General features: G+C 30.7%; 2 protein-coding genes across 3 annotated transcripts in view; one reads left to right on the top strand and one right to left on the bottom strand.

The window, feature by feature from the left end:
- LOC124362935 (lachesin-like) overlaps positions 1 to 19843 on the top strand; it is a 67888-nt gene extending 48045 nt beyond the window's left edge. The window contains exons 3-10 of one of the 2 annotated variants that reach the window (XM_046817833.1): positions 3184 to 3391; positions 5642 to 5800; positions 6465 to 6593; positions 13420 to 13557; positions 15293 to 15442; positions 17058 to 17126; positions 17518 to 17631; positions 18960 to 19843. In XM_046817833.1, the coding sequence (XP_046673789.1) occupies positions 3184 to 3391; positions 5642 to 5800; positions 6465 to 6593; positions 13420 to 13557; positions 15293 to 15442; positions 17058 to 17126; positions 17518 to 17631; positions 18960 to 19102 (1110 nt within the window). In that variant the 3' untranslated portion in view covers positions 19103 to 19843. Of the gene's footprint in view, positions 1 to 3177; positions 3392 to 5641; positions 5801 to 6464; positions 6594 to 13419; positions 13558 to 15292; positions 15443 to 17057; positions 17127 to 17517; positions 17632 to 18959 lie in introns of both variants that reach the window. The other variant, XM_046817832.1, reaches the window with a different exon arrangement.
- LOC124362936 (H(+)/Cl(-) exchange transporter 5-like) lies at positions 12144 to 12541 on the bottom strand. Its single transcript, XM_046817834.1, has 2 exons — positions 12495 to 12541; positions 12144 to 12299 (listed from the first exon to the last, which is right to left on the bottom strand). The coding sequence occupies exons 1-2, from the start codon at positions 12522 to 12524 to the stop codon at positions 12153 to 12155; spliced, it is 177 nt and encodes a 58-aa protein (XP_046673790.1). The 5' UTR covers positions 12525 to 12541; the 3' UTR covers positions 12144 to 12152.
- Positions 19844 to 22561: the final 2718 nt, after the last annotated feature.

Genomic DNA, 22561 nt, shown 5'->3' with positions numbered 1-22561 from the left:
AAGACTTTTAGGTATATGAGAACGCACTCTAAATATTTAAGGGAAGAAAAATGTTTTTTGCAGCAAACATAATTGAACATAAGTACAAAATGCATTTTCATCTTCAGTATTAAAAAAAAAAAAAAAAAAAAAAAAAAATACTAAGAGTGCTACCATACTATGAAATTTTCGAGGGATAATTATGGTTACTTTGAAGAGCAAGTAAACATTTACATTACCACTCAGCCAAACCTCGTGGAATGACATTTACTATGAAAGAATTCGATGTTTTCTTTAAAGAAATAAACCTTCATGCGAAATTTAAATGTGAAAAGTATGTTCGTGTGTGTCATTACGGGAAAGACAGACAGAATAAAAAAAGTGTGTCCAACACCTCGAGGTTTTTTTATTCCAACAAGAAAATAACAGTCCAACAAGGATTTTTAATACGTTTCATTACTCAGCCAATGAAACGGTATTATAGAGTATAAGCCTCTTTACATTAGAAAGTAATTTTAATATGTTGTTTACCAACATAAACATATACTACACTTTTACAAAACGTATCATCAAAAAGAAAAACATATTGATGATTACTAACTAGATGCACATAATAAAGTAGACTAATTTATTGAAGTGGTGCTCAATTTTGAAGTGGTTTGCCAACAGCGCAGTCTAGCTTACAGTGAAGTATCGATGGCAATCAGGCCAGATTAGGCAGTTGCTGGGATAAGAGCCAATTATGGGCTGGCTGAGCACTGCCTGTCAATCCTCGATATCGGCTTTCGGCTATTATTGTTCACAGCTCTTCGCGTCCCTGCTCCACCCCGCCCGCCACCGTCCTGGAGAAAGGTGGATTCTTATTGGATGTACCTTATTATATGAAAACTACTGACCTAGTATCCTTTGTGCCTTGTTTTAAGTAAAATGAAAATACAATTTCACAATGAATTTTTTGTATTAAATAATATATGATCTTTTCAATATATACTTCTATCATGATTTTTTTTATTATTAATGTAAAAACAACTTGTGGCTTTAACGGATTTTATGTTTTTAATATTCTTATTAAAACTCTACTATCTTAGTACTCTTGGATACAAGATAATGTGCACACTAACTTGAGAGTATTGTCATTGTGATGATTATTATATAGGGTTGTCAAATAGTATAGGACAGTTATAGATTTTTTAACAATTACCAATAAAGAAATAAAAATTATTAAATTTATACTGCAGATTTACTACCATTACTTTAAAGCATTGTTACATTTTCACTAATATCGAGATGTTCAACTTTGATAAATGAAATTGCAACAGTATTTTTTAGTCATTTCCATATTTGCGTCATTCCGAACTGCCTGATTAAAAATGATTCAAATGGCCGTAATTTGTAAAGTAGCAATTGTGTTCAGATTATATTATGGGTAGTCTGTAGATCACACATAAGTGTATAATCCAGCTATTATTACAATATATAGTCATTATATTATGGCTAGTCTTTTAGTAACATTTATTAATAATAATCTATTTATCACCCAACACAGCCGTTAGTCATAATATCAAACTGAAATCGGTCAAAGTGATTATTCATGCTTTATTTAATAAGGTAAGGTCAGGTCTTTTCACAATATCTCATGTCTTTACATAACGCCCTTTGTCATTTGACTTTATCCACCATCTGGTAATTGTTACTTTGAGAAACTTCAGTAAGATATTTTTCATAATACCTGATTAAAGTGATTCTTTCCTGGAAATATTATTATCTTAGAGCATTCTCGTTATATATTCTGTATAATGACAGATTAAAGTAGTTAATTTATACTTTAACTAGTAAATGAGTTTATTATGCGTCATAACCAGACTTAAAAATTATAACTGAATAACCAAAATGTCTGCTACATATATAAATATATCAACCTATAATATCATTTAAGATTTTTTTGAGACCCTTCTTGGGCTGTCCTCCATAAGTGTTGGAAATTGGATTATAAACAGTAGATTTTTTATAGATATCTTATTTCTAAACCTGCAGTGGTTCCACATTTTGAGTTGTCTTGGTACTTTTTGAATTCCCTGTGTATATAAAAGAAAAATATGTGTACACGAGGTGTTATCATGTCTAGTGCTATAAAAATTCAAAATAAGCCTCTTTCTGGCAGATTATTATGTTTGTTACTTTTAAATAAAGAGTCGGAGAATAAAAACATTTAGAGAACCCATCTCCACATTTTTACTTTTTGTTATACCACAGTGTTTTTAACTTTTGATTGCGTATAGCAAATGTAATAGTTATTTGGTCTATTTACCGTACTATTACGACTGATTCATCTAAAACTTCCTTATTCATAAACTATGCTTAGAAAAACAAAAAGTTTTATTTTAATAGAACACTTTTGGTTTTAATATTTTTAAACACAACGAAATAAAGGGAATATAGACAAGAAATATAAATAACGGTAATAGTTTTGGTTATAATTAAAATAATGGTTTTTGGAGTAAAATCTCAACTTATATACAGTTTTTATAAGCGTTAAAAGAGAGATCCTCGCCCTGAGCCTAACAAAGAAAAACAAAGTACATGTTATCAGTTACAGGTGACATTGCTGCAAATGTAAGTTAAGTTTCCTAATCTTGTCAAAATTGTTTCTCACCCTCAGTGTTTTGATGATAACCAAAGCGCAGGGTCGAACTTGACTATGACGTTATCAGTGGCATGGCTTGACATGACTGCGAGTGTAAAGTTTAGTTTCGAATCTTGATTAATTAGTTTCTCACCCTCCACCTTTTAACGATAACTACAGTACAGGTTCCCACTAGACTATAACGATATCAGTGGCAGGTGGCATGGCTGCGAGTGCAAAGTTTAGTTTCAAATCTTGATTAATTAGTTTCTCACCCTCCACATTTTAACGATAACTACAGTACAGGTTCCCACTAGACTATAACGTTATCAGTGGCAGGTGGCATGGCTGCGAGTGCAAAGTTTAGTTTCAAATCTTGATTAATTAGTTTCTCACCCTCCACCTTTTAACGATAACTACAGTACAGGTTCCCACTAGACTATAACGTTATCAGTGGCAGCTGGCATGGCTGCGAGTGCAAAGTTTAGTTTCAAATCTTGATTAATTAGTTTCTCACCCTCCACCTTTTAACGATAACTACAGTACAGGTTCCCACTAGACTATAACGTTATCAGTGGCAGGTGGCATGGCTGCGAGTGGACACTCAAACCATCCTGACGATCCATGGTCACGTGATCACCAAGAACCACAGGATAGCGGTGACTCACAGTGACCACCGCACCTGGTACCTACACATCAAAGATGTTAGACAGACAGACAAGGGCTGGTACATGTGCCAGATCAACACAGACCCTATGAAGAGTCAGGTCGGCTATTTGGAAGTAGTAGGTAAGTTGTAAAATACTTTGTTAAAGCTAGCGAACAATATACAGCACAGCGTGGATGACTTTCAATAACATTTACTTCAAATATCGTTTACACTGATAATGGCATGCAATACCCCTTATATATGACTTATAATTGGTATGGCCCTTAAAATATATTCCACCTAGCGTACGTTATGCTTCACTATCTCTATATAGCCGCTCTAAAGCTTGATGGATTTATTGAGTAGCAAAAACAATGTACAACATTTTTAAATGCAAATTATAAATCTGTCCAATAAAACTTAATTACCTATTGATTTGTATGACTTTAAGTTTTCATGTATTTTTGAATACATCATAACACTTCATAATAATAATACTTCATATTACTTTAAATAAATATCTGAATTGTTATTGTAACATGAACAAGAGGACATTTAAGTAGAATGTATTTGGATTTAAATAAATTTGAAATTTTTTTTATTTTTTGGCGAATATTTTCCAAGATTTAGACATTTTTATTTAAAACCTAACTCAATAAAAATAATTTGTTATTTAGATCAGCGTTTTTTGTTAGTTCAGTAGAATAGTTTATTTTGAAAACACGTTCTATTTAATTTACTTATGTCTTAATAATGCCTGTTTTAGGGGTTTTCGTTTTAAACCGAACGGTTATTGTATTAACCCATAATGTATTATAAATAAGTAACTATATTTTTTCTTCTGAAACGGTGAAACATTACCTAAGTTATGTAATCTATATGAGTAGTTTTCCTTGTAATCTTCAAAATAATCAGAAAAATAGGTCTTTTCAATATGTAAATATTAAAGATATGTAGTTATTTTAAATAAAATTTTATAAAATTGAAAACAAAGATACATAGAAAAACCTTTCCAAGTAACTAAACCGTTTGTTTGCTGTGAATCTGTTCGTATAATGTACATGTTTTAATGAAACAGATATTTAATTTCAGCCTAATTACTTAGAAATTGTTTTAATGAGTCTTCTTTGCTCATTCTTAAAACTGATTTGGAAATTTACAAGCATTAAAAATATCATTTTAAATATCAAAATTACGGTACAAGTTAATCAAACACCTTTAAAGTTCCCCTAAAACAGTAGGCTATTTGAAAGGATAAGTATGCCTGTAATAATTTATTATATTTCAGTCAATTTAACCTTATCATGAATGCTAATAAAAATAATTTGATATCTTCTTCGTTAAAAAGTCTTGTAATCTACATACTGAAGAAGAATATAATTTATATATTACCACAGATTTTAACCTTAAAATAAATTAAATAATAATTATCAGAATACCATAAGGGCCTAAAATTACATATAGGACGAAAAATGAGAGTTCATGGCATAACAAAAACACCATGAAAGGTTTGACTCTTATACGGATAAACATTATCTTGCACTAAATAAATAACAAAATCTACCACTATCAGTTAGGTGGCGGAAAGCGAAAATGATGAATTAAGCAAAACATTTAGAAAGTAACACAGTTGCCAAATTCTTAAGATAATATTTAAAATAATGGTATATATTGGTTTCATTAATCATTAACAATGGCTATACTGAACTTTTAAATTGTAATGTAGAATACAATTTAAACACATGATAAAAATCAAATAATTGATGTAACTAGAAGTTGAAGGAACATTTAATTATAAAACATTGAGCACAATTTACAGATTTAATTATTCACATTTTTATTTAAAATAAGTTTATAGAGTTTGGATAGTGACAAGAAATGCCCTGAAATGTTTTTCCTTTTCCATATTTATTATAATAACACGATTAAAGTGTGTAACATAAAGAATATTTTCAATAATCACAAAATACTTCAGATTATTTCATGTTTAGATATACTTAGTTCAATTATTTAGTTTTTAAATATATTTGCTATTATATTTATCAGAATATACACTATTTTGAGCTCATGCTTAATTCCATAGTATGCCAATGTGCAATAATGAATACGTTATAATTTAGAACTGAATAGTTTTGAATCTCTCAATCCAAACACATTACATGCATTGATTCCCCTGAAAACGTAAGCTTAAAACAACCAATATACAGTTTAATTGACCGGAATATGAACCAGAGTAGTACATGTATTATAACTTTTTGGAAACCCTGATTGATGTGGTAGAAACTATCCATACGTTACTAAATAAATTCCGTTAAATTATCCTTCTTGGATTTATTTCCCGTAACTTAATAATAATCTAAATGTAACTAAATATAAATGTTAATCCTCAGTGCCCCCAGACATCCTGGACTATCCTACAAGCACGGATATGGTAATAAGAGAGGGTCAGAACGTGACCTTGAGATGCGCTGCGTCAGGTTCCCCCACTCCCAACGTGACGTGGAGGAGAGAAGGAGGCGAGGGCATCCCCCTTGGCAATGGACAAGAAGGTATTAGTCGTTTACATAATAATAATTTATATTTTTGGTATATAAAATTTTAAAATTAGCACACCTTTAAAAATTGTTATACAAGTTTTGGTACAAGGTATATATTTTCAAAGAGTTTACATCAATTGGAATTAGTTGTAGATCGGTAAAGAAATAATTAAAATCCTTTTAACACCAGCAAATTGTAAAACTGTTTACAATCGTAATAGTGAATGCCTTTTCAAGTAACTCTTTAACTATCTTGATAGCTTCCTAGAAAATTAAAGAGACACACATTTTCAAACGACAAAGAAATTAACTGCCTGAATTACACAAAATGTTACCACCCACTGAAGAAAAATAAATTATCATTTATGATATGATATACTGACTTCTGCAGCCAGGACGTAATTGCTTTCGCCTCGGTATTGACCTTTATATTATATGACACGTACTTAATGATCCCTTTTATACCATATTTCAATTTGGAAAGATTTACACGTATAGCCAAACAATTATACCAGGTTGATAATAACACCCTGTATATTGAAAAATTATAGCGTACAATTAAAAAAATACAAAATAATAAACCAAACATAACAACACATATTACGAATTCAATATTCAATAAACCGGTTCTATAATCCTGGATGGTTTAATCACTTTATTATACATTTTTTTGCAGTATCAACTATTGAAGGCTCGACATTCAACATATCCCGGGTTAACAGACTGCACATGGGTGCCTACCTCTGCATCGCCTCCAATGGTGTACCTCCCTCTGTCAGCAAGAGGATTATGCTTATTGTTCATTGTAAGTTTGATTTATTTTTCCTTGCCAGTACAGTTTACTCTTCAAAACGAAAGTCATAAATACCTAAAATATGTACTATATAATTTCTAAAATTACCAAAATGTGTTTGATGTCCACTAAACGTTTCAGAACTATCGTTTCGTTATCAAGTGCTTAACCCTACATCGGGCGCTAAACGGAGTTTTCTTCCGTGTATTTTTTATTATTAAAAATAGTACTACTTTTCTGATGTTGGCAGTCGTTTCCCGCAGTGTACTTCACGAACATCTTTCGGGGAATCGAAACAATAGCCTCCCGCTTATCTTTGTCAAAATCTGTCAGTATGACGTCTACTTCCGTGCGAGACTGGACGATTCCTCCGTGAGCGCCCGATGTTGTGTTTGTAGTGCTTGGACGAAATCTCCGTGAGCGCCTTATTGTGTTTAGTTTTTATGGAGTAATAATCCGTGTGCGCCTAAATGTATGACCTGTGATGGTTTCTTTTTAAGTTTTACAATATATTTTATTTGAATTTTGTGAAATGGAGAAAGAAGACGAGAGACTTGTCAGTATAGTACCCGTGTGCTAGGGAACATTTCAGTACTTTTTATGGAGTGAACATTGTCGTTATAATAACCAGAAGGAAAATGTTTTGAAACTTTGTGTAGTATTAAAAAAAAATTTAGTAAAGAATAAATTTTTATTTCAGAGTAATAATTGACATTACATTGTATAATAACTCAAGAATTGAAGTAAGTTGTTTTTGTAAGAAGTTAAAAACTAAATTAATTTCCATATATTATAACAGTAGGCTAAATATTTTTACAATTAATTGCATTATTCCTTAAAATAAATCATTTTGTTACTATACAATAACATTTTTAAGGTTTTGAATTTCTTATTTGGAAAATTCATTACATAAGAGAGTAATTTTTATTTAACTTCTAAAAAATGAATATATTACATTGTAATTAAATCCGTATGAATATTTAAGCAAATAAAAACAGTTTAAACTACTATGATATCCATTATTCGCTAACCTGGAGGAAACTTCCATGAGCGCCTGATGGTGTTTCTAATTTTAAGCGCCTGATGGAGGGTTAAAACATATAAAAGTGCCTGAAATTTTAAAATATATAAAATTTTTTTTAATTGAAAGTTTGATAACCACATGTGTGGCACGTTTAACATTCTTGATTTTTCCACGATATGTAGGTACGACACACTTACAATCCTCCAGATCCTATTCAAAACTCCCCTTATCAAATGTTTCAAAGACAGTTTTGTAGTATTTTTTTTATTACGCTTGGGAAAAAAACCAATTGCCGGTGATCTAATCAATCTTTTTTTTGCACCTGCAATTAAAATGTATGATTCTTGTTTCTTGCAAATAAATACAATTACAGAATTTTTATTTGGATAAAACAAGCGGATGCATGTAACCAAAACACAAATTAGTTTTATTTATGTCCAACTTCTCCAAAACTGTGTTTATAGTATAATAAATAATGTAATGTATAACGCGAGGGGAAATAAAATTGTTCTTCTTAGAAAATGTGCAAGGATTTTACAGTTGGTGAAACTTAAAATACTTTTTTATCACGTTGTACTAACAAACGATATTAAATAAACAAATACTTGTTTTCCTTACTAGTTTCGTTTACTAAATTATTACATATTTGGACTAAATTATTCTTGAGAATGAATAATCTATATGAAAGTGTAATTGGTTATTAAAATTGGTATTTGAATGGCATTGTTTCTGCCCAATATAACTTAGATGGTGAGAATGTTATAATTAATCCCATAATTCGATTTAAATCGATAAAATATTCTTGTTAGTTATCATAGTCTGTGGCACATTTTAGACTTCATTCAGGAACAAAAAACTAATTAGTCTATTCTAAACTTAATGGCCACATTATCGCGTTAGTTCTCAGTTCGTTGACGTTTTTCCACCTCCATTTCAGACACCAAGAGGCAACCGGTGAATTTTAGGATCGTTACATTTGGTCGTAATTGCAGCTTAACGCATTTACAGCAATAGCAGTTCTAATGAACATCCGGGAATACAATTTCCTTTTCACGGGCCTACTCCAGCTATCAGTAAGGTACTTAACTCGCTTCCCTACACTTCAAACTGCATTGAACCAGGATACCTTTATTTTATGATTAGACTATTATTATTTTGAAATGTCATTAGCATTTCAACATCAAGATTTAAGATATAAGTCTTTATTTGTTTCCTTAATTTAAAATAATAAAATTAGGAATTTTTGAGGAACAGTGTTTATATTTAATTACAAAATATTTATTGTATAGTGAAATCATGAATAATTTAAATAATAAAATTAGGAATTTACGAGAAGTAGTTTTTAGATATAATTATAAAATATTGTTTGTATCGTGAAATCATGAAGTGGAATCGAGAATAATATTATAACAATATTATTCTTAGGTACAGTGGATTATTTTCAGGATTATAAAACAAATTTTATGTGACTTTTGTTTAGCAAAGAACACGTTAAATGTAAACATTTCATTTATTAAAATGACTTATTCCCTTAATACAAAAATTGCCAACAAGTGAATAATTAACACCGTAAGCTCACGAAACAGTTTAACATCAAAAGTAATCCTTCTATATTTATTTCATGATGAATACGAGTCGAGTACATTGGAGTTGTGCCCTAGGGGCGTAAGTCAGGCCCGCTCTGTTTGAGCGCCATGTTCCAAACTAGCCTGCAGACTGTTGGCGGGTACATTTCCAGCTGTGTTTGTTTTAAATTATACAGCTGTTCTACTCAGAGGGTTTATGTTCTGATTACTCTGTGGTTTATACACATCGAATTAGCTTTAACCAAGGGCGAACATCACGAACATGTATACCGTTTAAATAATATTATGACATGTTAAACTACCCTTCGATAGTATATATCTTGTACAGTGTATATTCTGGACGTACTGTAATGGTAGTTGATATTTTAATGATGTCTTGTCAAGTTTACTCTGCCAGTACTGTATTGAATAATTTAACCTACACTAGAAATCTTTGTGAATTATATTTAATATTAATCAACGTCAGTGACATTAATATTTTGAAAATAATTTTATTTCCATCTATCTATAAAATTGCCCTTAAAAATATGAAATGTTCTTCTTAATTGATAATTAAAGTATAATTTTCATTAGGGCCAATAATATAAGAAATGGGAGAAGGAATAACGGTCTCATAGCAACTTTTAAGTAGTTACGTCAGTGTTTTTTGACAATCCATCTGTCCAGTATACGAGAGACAGATATAAGCACTTCGTTATAATATTTAGTTTTTTTGTGTGCTTTTAACACTATTTGTCTTTTGAAATACTTCCAATATATCATGTTACAATATAGAACACCTAAGTTAATTTTCACATGTTTTCTGGTCCTACTTTCTGTTTTATGCTGTACTGTCGTGATAAAAAATATCAGTACTAATAGTCCTTTATTTGACACTGACAAACTATATCCCTAAAGGTGCTTGTCAGAACAAAAACTTAGAATATATTTAATCTAGATAGCTGTTTTATGTCTGATAACCTTCTTATATTGCATCCTAGAGCTAAGCAATGGTATAGCTGAATTTAATGTTAGCCTTTATCGGCTCACGATCACATATCGTTTTCCATCATATAAATTTGTTTTTTCTTACAACCATAGTCTTTAGTTTCCTTCAATGTCCAACACATACGAATTTTTAAGTATATAAATTTGAGCAATTATATGTGTCACGTTATAGCTCGGGCGCTTCGAAAGAGGGCAATGTCCTTCTCCATGGTATTTTTTTTATCTTATATTGTATTATTACGGTGATCTTTCTAACATTTCGATGAATCCTGATACCTGTATGCCACCATTCACGCCTAAATTGTTCGCAGTACAATCATTGAGTAGCTAATTTTACAGTCCGATTCTGATTTACAAATGTTATACACAAGGTCCCTAGTTCGAATAAATGTTTTAAGTTTATTTTTAGTTTCTCTCTTTGAATGAAATAATATTAAAACATTACACATTAATATTAGAGCATTCTATTTGCGTTTATTCACCTGTTTTGACCTATTATTAACATTTATTTACCCTATAGAGCCTAGTAAAAGGGGCCAAATCGCTGCAAAAAAGGAGAGCGAAAATCATCAAACTGACGATTTATATTGGATGTAGACCAAAATTTAAATTAAATAACATTAATAAGTCAATGAAGCATAAAGATGAGTTACATTTATTATAATTTCAGCCTTTGAAATGTCATAATTGTTGACATTAATGCAAGTTTTACCTAATACACGTTGGACATTTTACTATACGCTATACAGTATATCATGTTCTGAGTAAAAATAAGTATCCTTTATACCTATCGTAGAAATCTTAATGATTTGTTGTCAAAGAAAAGTTTTATTAATTTGTGTTCGTAAAATGTAGGATACCACTTTATTTTAACTACTTGCAACATTTATCTTAGAAAATATCCGAAATTCCTACATTTATTTACTGAGGAAAATTTTAAAAATACCACTCAAAACGTCAACATTTTTACAATGTCTTTTCTTTTTCTTATTTATTGTAACAAGGCCGGAAAATAATGAAATAGTATATAAAATATAAATAAAATTTTTTCAATAAGCCTACTAGGTGCCTCTGTCAGTGCTGACCAAACACAGATTTCGTCACTAAGCTTGAGTTGTAAAATACGTGGTAAATCATCTTTTACTTTCGAAGTATATAAATATATGTGTATGTATAGCATATGATTTTTGTGTTGAGCAAATTTGTCATCATTTAGATTTAGTGGCATTCATCATGTATGCAAATAATATATCATAATTAAACTGAACTAATGCGTAATTAACATGTCTTATTGGATACGACTTTTAATAGCTTTATACAGGTAATCATGCTGTTTTAAAACAGTTTTCTGTAGTGGTTTATGTTTCATTACATTTTGCATTTATCATAAAATGATATATTGTGTACTATGTTATTTTAGTCATTGTAGATAATGAGGTCTCGTATAAATAACATAATTTATTACGGTATTATTCTTTCCTTAAACAAAAATATTAATTATTCAAGCTTTTACTTAGTAAATTAGACAAGTGTTAACATTCCAGTTATTACAATTTTAGCTTAATTAATAATTATGTAACTGTAAAACTCAGTTATAAAACTTCCATTTATAATTCATTTAAGTTATAATCACAGGAAAATCAGTTAATAATCTACCTCATCTTAAAAAATAAGTTAAATTTTAAGTTTTAAAAGGATGATATACATAAAGAGAGTAAAGTCGTCCGAAGACAAGACGTGTAATCATGATTTGTATAAATGATTCAAACTGTTACCAAAAGGTTTGCAATATAAGTTTATTTATTCTTAATACATTTAGCTTAGCAATATAATACGGTCTGTTAACTTCATAAAAATACTAGATCATATTATATAACTACATTCTAGGCAAGATGGTCATAAATATTTGGAATGATAGTGAGTAAAAATGGATCGATAGACTTACTGCATGTCTGAAAGCAGAATATAAAATTTTCATAATATAACACTTGCAGAATATACCATACCGCAAAGGAGGAAGGGGTAGCCGTTTAAGTTAATGTGAGCATCGTAGACTCCCTGTCGGCCCAATGCATCTCCCACCCACTTACTGGCCATAGCAGCTGCCATCAGTGGGACAATGTAGCGTACTCCACCAGTCAGCTCGAACATGATCACCACCAGAGATACTGCACCCAACCATTATACATGTATTAATACATACATTGTATCTGCACTACATGATTATAGGCACTATTAGAGGATGTGGGTATTGTAGACTTCCTGTCAGTCCACCACCCACTTACTGGCCATAGCAGCTGCCATCAGTAGGATAATGTAGCGTACTCCACCAGTCAGCTCGAACATGATCACCACCAGAGATACTGCACCCAATCATTATACATGTATTAATGCATACATTGTATCTGCACTACATGATTATAGGCACTATTAGAGGATGTGGGTATTGTAGACTTCCTGTCGGTCCACCACCCACTTACTGGCCATAGCAGCTGCCATTAGTAGGATAATGTAGCGTACTCCACCAGTCAGCTCGAACATGATCACCACCAGAGATACTGCACCCAACCATTATACATGTATTAATACATACATTGTATCTGCACTACATGATTATAGGCACTATTAGAGGATGTGGGTATTGTAGACTTCCTGTCAGTCCACCACCCACTTACTGGCCATAGCAGCTGCAATCAGTAGGATAATGTAGCGTACTCCACCAGTCAGCTCGAACATGATCACCACCAGAGATACTGCACCCAACCATTATACTTGTATTAATACATACATTGTATCTGCACTACATGATTATAGGCACTATTAGAGGATGTGGGTATTGTAGACTTCCTGTCGGTCCACCACCCACTTACTGGCCATAGCAGCTGCCATCAGTAGGACAATGTAGCGTACTCCACCAGTCAGCTTGAACATGATCACCACCAGAGATACTGCACCCAACCATTGTACATGTATTAAAACAAATACTGCATCTGCACTACATGATTATGGGTTATAAGTTTTTCTAATGTAGTTAAATTAATATGGCCACCAATACAAACGGTTCTTAAAAGGAAAACATCAGCAAAAATTCACACGTGTACGTATTGTCTTTTTACATTATTTTACTAAGATGGTTGGATATTTTAGCGTCTCATATTTACTTGTAATTTTAGTCATAATGTAGTAATTTTTGGACATGAAAATTCTTTTAGTAAACAGGTTTTTATCTTGTTTTTATTAGTTCCGCCAATGATCACGATCCAGAACCAGCTGGTGGGTGCCATGTTGGGACAGTCTATGACCTTGGAGTGTCATTCAGAGGCGTACCCCAAATCCATCAACTACTGGACAAAAGATAAGGGGGACATCATTGCACACGGTAATTACACGTAAAATACTATAATTGCTGACTGTTTTATAATTAGAAAAAATTAAAAATTTTGTTTACAAAACAACATAAACATATGTGCATTGTTTATTCAAAAGCCTGTGTAGGGAAAATCACATACAAGTAAAGAGCGGGTGTTTTTGTCGACAAGATGTTTGCTCAACGGAAAACAAATCTGTTGTTCTCACAGACAATGTCGCGCTGTTATTCACTTTGACTTTTTGAAAACGAGAATGAATCCTCCCACTTGAGATTTATTAAGGTACATTCTACAATGAAATTCCAGGTTTTGTAAATAAATACTGTTTCCAATTAACTTTATTCTGTTACAGAATACATTTAATTACACACAAGATATTTAAAACAATCCTATTCAGTATAATTAGCTGTTATGTATACGTTAATGTATGATTTAGGAATTAGCAATAAGTATTATTGAATTCATTATATGTAATTTAAAAGTCAATATTATAATATATCTAAACTAGCAACATTGTCATATATGTACGTACTCATAGCGAGTAGGCCTAGACCTTAGACTCATTTTCCTACTATGAAAGCTTTATTATTAAGCATCATTCGTACTGTAAGTTAATTATTTTTCCTGAAAGAGTGAGTTAAAAAAATAGCTAGTGGTACTTATAGATTGGTCTTAGTACAATATAATATTTATATTGTAGCATAAAAGTTAAATATTAATTTTTTTGACTGATATAGAAAATACATTATACTAACGTATTGTTTGCACACCAAATGTTTATTCTGTATAGCTCAATTTAGATTATGTATAGGCCTAGATTTTATAAATGTTGCCATAGAATACGTTGTGAAATAATGTTTACCTATATTTTTGTAGGTTTGATTTATCACAATTTTAGACTCGTGTAAGGTACGCATGAGTTCTAAGTTAGTTACTGAGTTCTTTCCACATTAATATATTAATTTATACTCACTTGATACTCGTGAGTACTTGACACTTTTAAAATGCTAAAGTACTCCCCTGCTCTCGGCCTTAAATACCAACATTCCAAATATCTATATCAAAGGAAATCCTCCGCCTATTTTAATAATTTAATGGTAAGTTGGCCTTTCTGTTTCAAACAAATTTAGTTAATTGCATAATTTCAATGGATTTCAGTAGGTAAGAAATACAAATTCCTTACTGATAAGATCAAACATGAGCTACAAAAGTCATGTAGAGTAGATAACGGGAATTATTAAGAAACACGTTTGTTAGAAAAGTAGAAAGTGTTATGTTTTACTGACATCATTATGTTTTTCTTTTTATGTAGTAATTTACTCACGTTACATTTATCAAAAACAATTTATTTTTATTATACTATAATGACAGGTTTCCTATGAATTATTTATAAAGTTTATATTATGTTGATTATTACAATTATATTAATTTTCTATCCAGAACATCCAAATCCAACGACTTCCTAAAAAAGAGCAAGAGTTAGTGCAATCTTAGCTTAAAAGTAGAAACTATTTTACAACATAGTTGCTCTCACTTCAATGTGGAAATTTAATGAATAAATTTATAAAATTATAAAGTAATAGTTATATACTTTGTCTGTTTTTCAATAATATTTGGGCATATGGTTTAAGATTTTCCAAATGATAATGTATGTGAGCAACACAATGGCGTGATTAGATTATGTTTCTACATCTACGAGTTTAGTAATAGTCTTTGCACTGTACCGTTGTATATTACGTGTTATAGGGCCTAAGTACGAGCCAGTGCTGGTGGACAACGCGTATAAAGTACAGATGAAGCTGACAATTCGATCTGTGACTCAAGCAGACTATGGCGCCTATCGTTGTGTCTCCAAGAACTCACTGGGAGAGACTGACGGGAGCATCAAACTATACCGTAAATCCTCCTTTCTGCTACATTTTATCTCTATTAGACGCTGTAAATTACATAACATAACATCAGGCTTATCTCAGATTTAGGACTGTAAAGGTCTCTATAAAGCTATTTTTTTTAAGTAGTGGTTTGTTTTAGTTTTTAATATATAGACCTAATAAAATATTCTAGGTGAATAGATAATTGATTAAAATTACAATAATAATGTGTAAAGTGTTTCATATTTCAACAATGATTACTATTACGTTAAAATTTACAATGTCGACGTTACCTTAATGGGAATAATCGGTTTTTGTATTGTTTAAAACGCACTCTTATAAACATTTTTCAACATCCTTTCATATTGATAATTATGAAACAAAAAATTGTATTCATAATTCTTCTATAACCCATGTCTATTAGTTGACAAAATATATGGCTTTGAAAATTCCAGTAATAAATTGTGCCTGTACTCTTTAATACAATTGTGAAAAACTTGTTGTTTTATTATGTTTCTGAGCAGGTCTCGTACGTTGGGACGTGGTGAGGAGATTTTTGCACCAATGTATTTCTACTGAAGACTAAGACACAGTGGAAAGTTAGGATTGTTCACTCAGTTCCCTTTATTCGAAGTGGAATACCTTGGAAAAGTGCGCAGAAGTAGCTCCTTTACGTAACGAGGACTGAATATACAAATAAAAATTTATTGACAATTAAATACTTATGAACTTTTGAAAACATTAAAAAATTTATAACTAAAATATTTACTCAAAAGAAAAAACCGACACAATTTTAAATGGTTAAAAATCGAAAGTAAAAAAAAACTATTTCGAAAGTCTCCTAAAAACAAAAATTTACTTTAAACGTTGCCAACAGTAAACAGGAAAATTATTACTTTGATATGTAAGGATTTTTGGCCTCACAAATTATAAGGAAATTATATTTAATTGTCAATTTTAAATCTAAATATCAAAATCATACGATTTAATGAAGTCAGATGGCGACTTAAAACTGATGACGATTGGAGAAACAGGGACATTTATTACTTATATCAGGCTGCTTCACAGATCTGGAGAACGATGAGCCAGTCCTTCAACTATAGCTCGCGGCCAAGTAATAAGGGTGGGGAGGAGGTAGGGAGGGGTAGGTGAGATGGTCAGGCCAGAATAATGAAACATGAGACAAAAGAATCGAGCAGTCCTGCTAAAGGAAAACGGCTACAGTTCCGATCTAGACAACTGCCCGATAATAAACCCTAGACAAAGGTCACTGCCTGATTCTAGGAAAGGGGCCTAGTCAGGGGTTCATTGTCCCTCAGAGTTTAAATCTACGGTATGAACAGTTTAAACCTGTAAACAATTTTTAATTCTTTACATTAAAAGTTTAAAAATACTTTCGAGGTACCAATCTGTTCTCAAGAATTAAGGGACTACAATTTTTTTTAAATATGCAAACAGCATAACATCAAATCTCACATTATTCACTATCCCCACAGTTTGGTCGCAACGAATAAAACTATTTACAAGTTCTCTATTTAATAAGTAATTACTATGTGATAAACTTTACATTTATATACCTGCACAGTTAAATTTTAGGTACTTATTAATTACGTTGCTCAATGTTTTGTTTTTTTTTTCAGAAATTCCAACTCCAACTACAATAGCTACTACGCCACCAACTACGCAAATTATATTTACGATGATTCAAGGTGAGAATTAATTTTACAATATTCTTATATGGTTATTTTAGCTACAATTTCTACTACGTTCCTTATTATGTTAATTCCAGTTACACTAGTCCAAGGCGAATCTAAGGTATTGTTTCTGTACAATCTTACATATTTGTATTGGGCACAAATATTTCCTAAGCCTTGTGTGCGAATTAAATTTACAACAGTTTAAGGGAAGAACCTATACAACTGCCATTTACGCATTATCTAGCTTGTTTATATTTCTGTTTAGCACTATACATGTTAATAAATTGTTGCATTCTGGGTTTGTGACATACCTGTAATTGATAGAGATAAAGTGTTATGTCTCAATCAAATTAACATATAATATCAAGTAACTGTTCTTTCAAGACAAAATAACATTTTTCAGAGATCCCTACTCCGCCACGTCCGAAGGAACGAGAGAAGGAGCGTCCCAGCATTAACCAAGAGAGCAACGACCTCAGATTGATGCTAGAAGGAGTCAATTTCAACACAGGCATCGGTAAATTACCAGGCAATTTCTGATGTAGAATACGGATCAAACGAGGTTCCGATTGGCTTGTCATACCCTTCAGGAAAAATCTCATTAAAACTTGTCGCATTCTCCCAACTAAGTAGGAACGAGTTTTAATTAAATCTACATCGCAGTTTACTCCCATTGTTTTCATAATTTAAAAAGTTATAACATTTCTGAGTGATTATACAAAGCTGGAAACAACAACGTTTAAAAGAAAAATCATATATTAGCAAGTCTTTGGAAAAACTTTCACATCTGTAGTAATTGTGCACTACTATTATCTTTATTTTGTTATTCATAGCAGTCCCGTTACGCATTTAACCACAAAGGTTTATTACTAAATCATTAATTTGTTTAGTAAATGGATTGCTACTGTTTTTAGGTGTAATGATTCCTGTTTGTGTAAATTACAACGTAATTATTCAATAGGCTGTAAATAATAGATTACTTTCATGTTGTAGAGCAACAAAACCGTGTAAAATTCTTCCTCACAGTGACCAGCGTTGATAAATTATATGCTGCAAGATTTAGTTTTCTCAAGAGTGTATATACTTTGTTTTAAAAATGTTATGTTAGACATAACAAAACCAAAAGTATATGCAATTGAAGCGAAAGGTTCCATTAAAACTTTACATATCTTAAACTTTCATACGTATAAAAATACAATATTACGTCACGTTTTTAGAACGAAATCTGCTAATTGTAATCGGCTTCCTGACAGAATTTCTGGAAATGTTTTTTTCATTTTCTCCGATAACGACATTGTAAATAAAAACATATCATAATCCGAATATATGAATGTGAATGTATGTGTGTCTGTATGTTTAGAATGATTTAATATAAAATAAGCGAACCCGATAAATATATATATATATATATATTATATATATATATATATATATATATATAATATATATATATTATATATATATATATATAATAATTATATATATATTATAATTATATATATACATATATAAAATATGTATAATTATAACATAGATATATAATCTAAATTTGTATAAGTGGCAATAGCCTAACTTTATTTTCAATAAACTTTGGATCACAAAAGTACTTGCTCTACCGGGACTCGAACCTGGAACTCATACATATTAAGTTAGTGCATTTTCACTATACTACGAACTCTTCTTCTTAAAGAAAACATTTGTTTACGATTAACTTGTTTTTGATTTGGCCGTTTCTGTCACAAAAGTGTAGGTAGTTTGGTTATTGAAATATACTTTCTTAGTTTATATCAGCAGTCTTGGAAGTACTCATATTTTACGTTATTTGTGAATTATTCTTTGATACAGATAAGACCAGGAAAGGGATGAGGGACAACAGGCTGGTAGCAGGAGAGGCAGACCGCTCCAGACTATCCAGTGACGTCAGGGGTTATCCATCCCTCAGTGTCTTCATGTTCCTGTTCCTTACCTCGTTAATTTTAGTGTTTTAGACCATCCGCTGCTATATCATATCGGGCTATATCTTTTATAAACTAACTTTACACTTTATTACAAAAACATTATCGGTTACAGTCTTTTCACACGTTTCATAGTTGTTACAAAGTATATTATGACATTTTTATAATACAAAGACACGACTGAGAACTGCAATTAATAGTGGTATATTTATTTTATAATAAAGAATGGTAAATTGTGAAATTTTATTTCTGGCACTTTACATACATGTATCATGAAGCTATGTAATATTTAATATGTTAAATATATGTTTATTTAAAATTTTGTATTTACCATAGTATTTAAAATTTTATGAATTAAATATACGAATTTGTATTTAATTATTGGCTTAAGACCAAAGATCTTAATGGTGTGAATCAATGTACAGAAAGATTAAAATTGTATAGAATGTAAATAGAAAAATGTAAAAAAAGATTCAAATATTTGAACTGAAATTCTTTGTAAAATGCTCAAAAACGGTTGTGTATATTACTAATAATTTCATCACAAGCATAATTTTCTTTATTTTCAGTGTAATTCAAATAAATATTAATATATGTAAAAATATATGCGTGTTAAATGATATTTTTGACGGAAATATCTGTCCCAAAATATGTATAAAACATAAACCCGCAATATGTTAGTAATTTATAGTTTATGGATCTCCTGACTGGTATGATTTTAGGAACACCATGTTGTAAATCATTGTTGTAAATAAACAGTTTATATTGCTATTACTTTACTTTTTTATCTTAACCTTTCTCGTTATTAAAAGAAAATTGGGTGAAATATGTTAAATAAAATGATAGATAATTTGGAATGAACCTAACATATGAAATTGTTCCTAAAAGTAATGGAAAGGACGACTAAAGACTTTGTACCATTGATTTGTGCAATAGTGGTTATAGCAGAGTAACCGAGTTAAGCGGTAACAAGCTAAGGTTCTCCTTGGTTACTAACGGCTGCGCGGTTGATTATTCGTGGTTTCTCTTTGCGAGTACCTCACCACGGATCTGTTGGGACGATCCATCCTATCATTGGTGGTTTGACAGATCACACTAAGCAGATTTTTCTATTTTCTGCTAAGCAAATTGTGCGTGGTCATGTTTCTTTCTGTCTGTAGTTAAGTGATGTAAACTATTACAACGATCTACTATCACATTGGATGACTACAAGTTATCTTTGGATACAAATTTCATTACTATCACTTCTTTATATATATATATATATATATATATATATATATATATATATATATATATATAGTTCTCCAATTTTGTTCTATTTTTTGTTACTGTAATGTTTTATTCTCAAGTATACAATTTAACCTAATGAATTCACAAGCATTTTTCACACGTTTATATTTGTACAAGCTCATAACAAAAAACTTATGTTATTTTGTTTTACTAAACCATTTAAATATGTATATTTGACATTTATCTGCTATATACACACAATATTTTAATAACTGATCACACATGTTTTAAACGTTGTTGAGGTTAAGAACCATGTATAAATATATATATATATATATATATATATATATATATATATATATATATATATATATATATATATATATAATTATGAACGAGCAAATATTTAAATACTAAAGAGTTATGCACAATTTTTGACGTACAAAAGAATTGTTTTCTCAACGTCGATATTTATATGGCAATAAACAATGAATGATCCAGACGAAGGAGCAGTATGCTACTGTCAGATCTTGTTTGATCATTATTCAGTTATTTAGTATCAGCTTTGACTTCTTGACACAGTTGAATAGTTTAAGATTGTTAGATCTCATAACAAGACATAACAATTTTTTCTGTTATGAATAACTTATAAAAGCTTAAAAGATGATATATTTTCTTGAGTTTCAACAAGGTTTTTATATTAGGTAAATTACTGCATTATTCCGTCTAATTACTCAAATCTGATTAATTTGGTGCAGAGTTTACAAAATATTCGATCGTAAAGCATCTCTGAGATTGCAGTTATTACTTATTAAGGGTAACATTGGCTTTCTACAGTGAATGTTACTGCCAGGTACCAACACTTATGTGGAGTTAATGAAAAGCTCTTTTTATTATTAGTTTATGAAACCAGGAAAATAAACAATAAAAATGGTAAATATTATACTCAATGTATCATGCAATTAGTTAGGACAAAAGATAACCTTAACCATTTTCTATCATTACAACTAGGTCTGAATTATAATATATTTTAGATAACGATAATTTAATACGATATAGTCACACTGAAATAATTCTAATCACCTTAGTAAGACTTGGGACATATGTGTGTCCTCTAAATTTTTACTGCCAAATTAGATTGACCTCAATTTCTCTTTATCTGTGTTTCTGTCCGAACAATATCTTGGAAACGAACTGAACAATAGACTTAAAATTTTTCCTAAGTATGTAAGCGTCATTGAGTTTGATGATGAATCATGTCACTCCATGGTATTCGGAGAAAACCATGAAAAGCAACGAGAAAATACCAGATTAAATAAATGTGTATACAAACTAATTATAATTAAATAACATTTGAACATGTAATACTTTTAATTAAAGAGTAAAATTAACATAATAATAAAGTTTAAAACCACCAACAGATGTCTGATCTGATATCACCAACACTCTGTGTTTGAAAAATGCAATGAAAACTAACTTAATGAAAAATAATAATATTATGTGGCAAGCTAATTTGAGAAGGAGTTCATACTCAGTCTTAAAATTATAAAGGAAACTACATAAAAGTGTTCTGTGATGGTGCATTCTAACTACAGAATTTAACCGACCGTAACATGTCTGTCAGTTTTTTCCTGTACGATTGTACATTATCTATTTTTATATCCGATTTATGTTTGTTTGTCGATGACATTCCAATACACCTTCAACCGTAAACTGAAAATCTGTGATGATATTATGTAAATAATACAAGGAGCTCTAATAAAAACTATAGTTGTAGAAAATTTAGTTTTTTGTTATTAATATTGTAGCTGAAAATGTGTTACATTTTAAACCCCAAAGAGATTTCATTAAAACGAGCTTTTCAAGAAAAACTTCTCAAACTACCACAGAGAATGGAGAAACTACCTGAAGTTGTTGCTGGACTGCGATGGTGAAACAATTGTCGAGCGTGAGTTGGACGGAGAACAACAATTCAGCCAAGTTAAAAGCCGCAATATAGCCGCTCAGATTGTGCAGTTAATCCACTACAGCTTAGCGTAAAACTCCTTTTGTAATATTATCAGCTCTTACCTTAACGTTAAATCTATAGTAATTGCAGTAAAATTTTAAAACAAATTAAGTGAGCTAAAATAACATGTTATATATTTTTAATATTTTCGCATGACTGATAATAAATTACTTATGGCTCAAAGGGAATTCTCTTAAGATTTTGTTTTTAACAGGCTGCATGTTTATTCATGCTTGTTCCTGCTTATGTTA

Source organism: Homalodisca vitripennis, chromosome 5 (genome assembly GCF_021130785.1).
Source record: "Homalodisca vitripennis isolate AUS2020 chromosome 5, UT_GWSS_2.1, whole genome shotgun sequence".
In the NCBI taxonomy this organism is placed as follows: domain Eukaryota; kingdom Metazoa; phylum Arthropoda; class Insecta; order Hemiptera; family Cicadellidae; genus Homalodisca; species Homalodisca vitripennis.
This window is presented reverse-complemented; position numbering and strand designations above follow the sequence as displayed.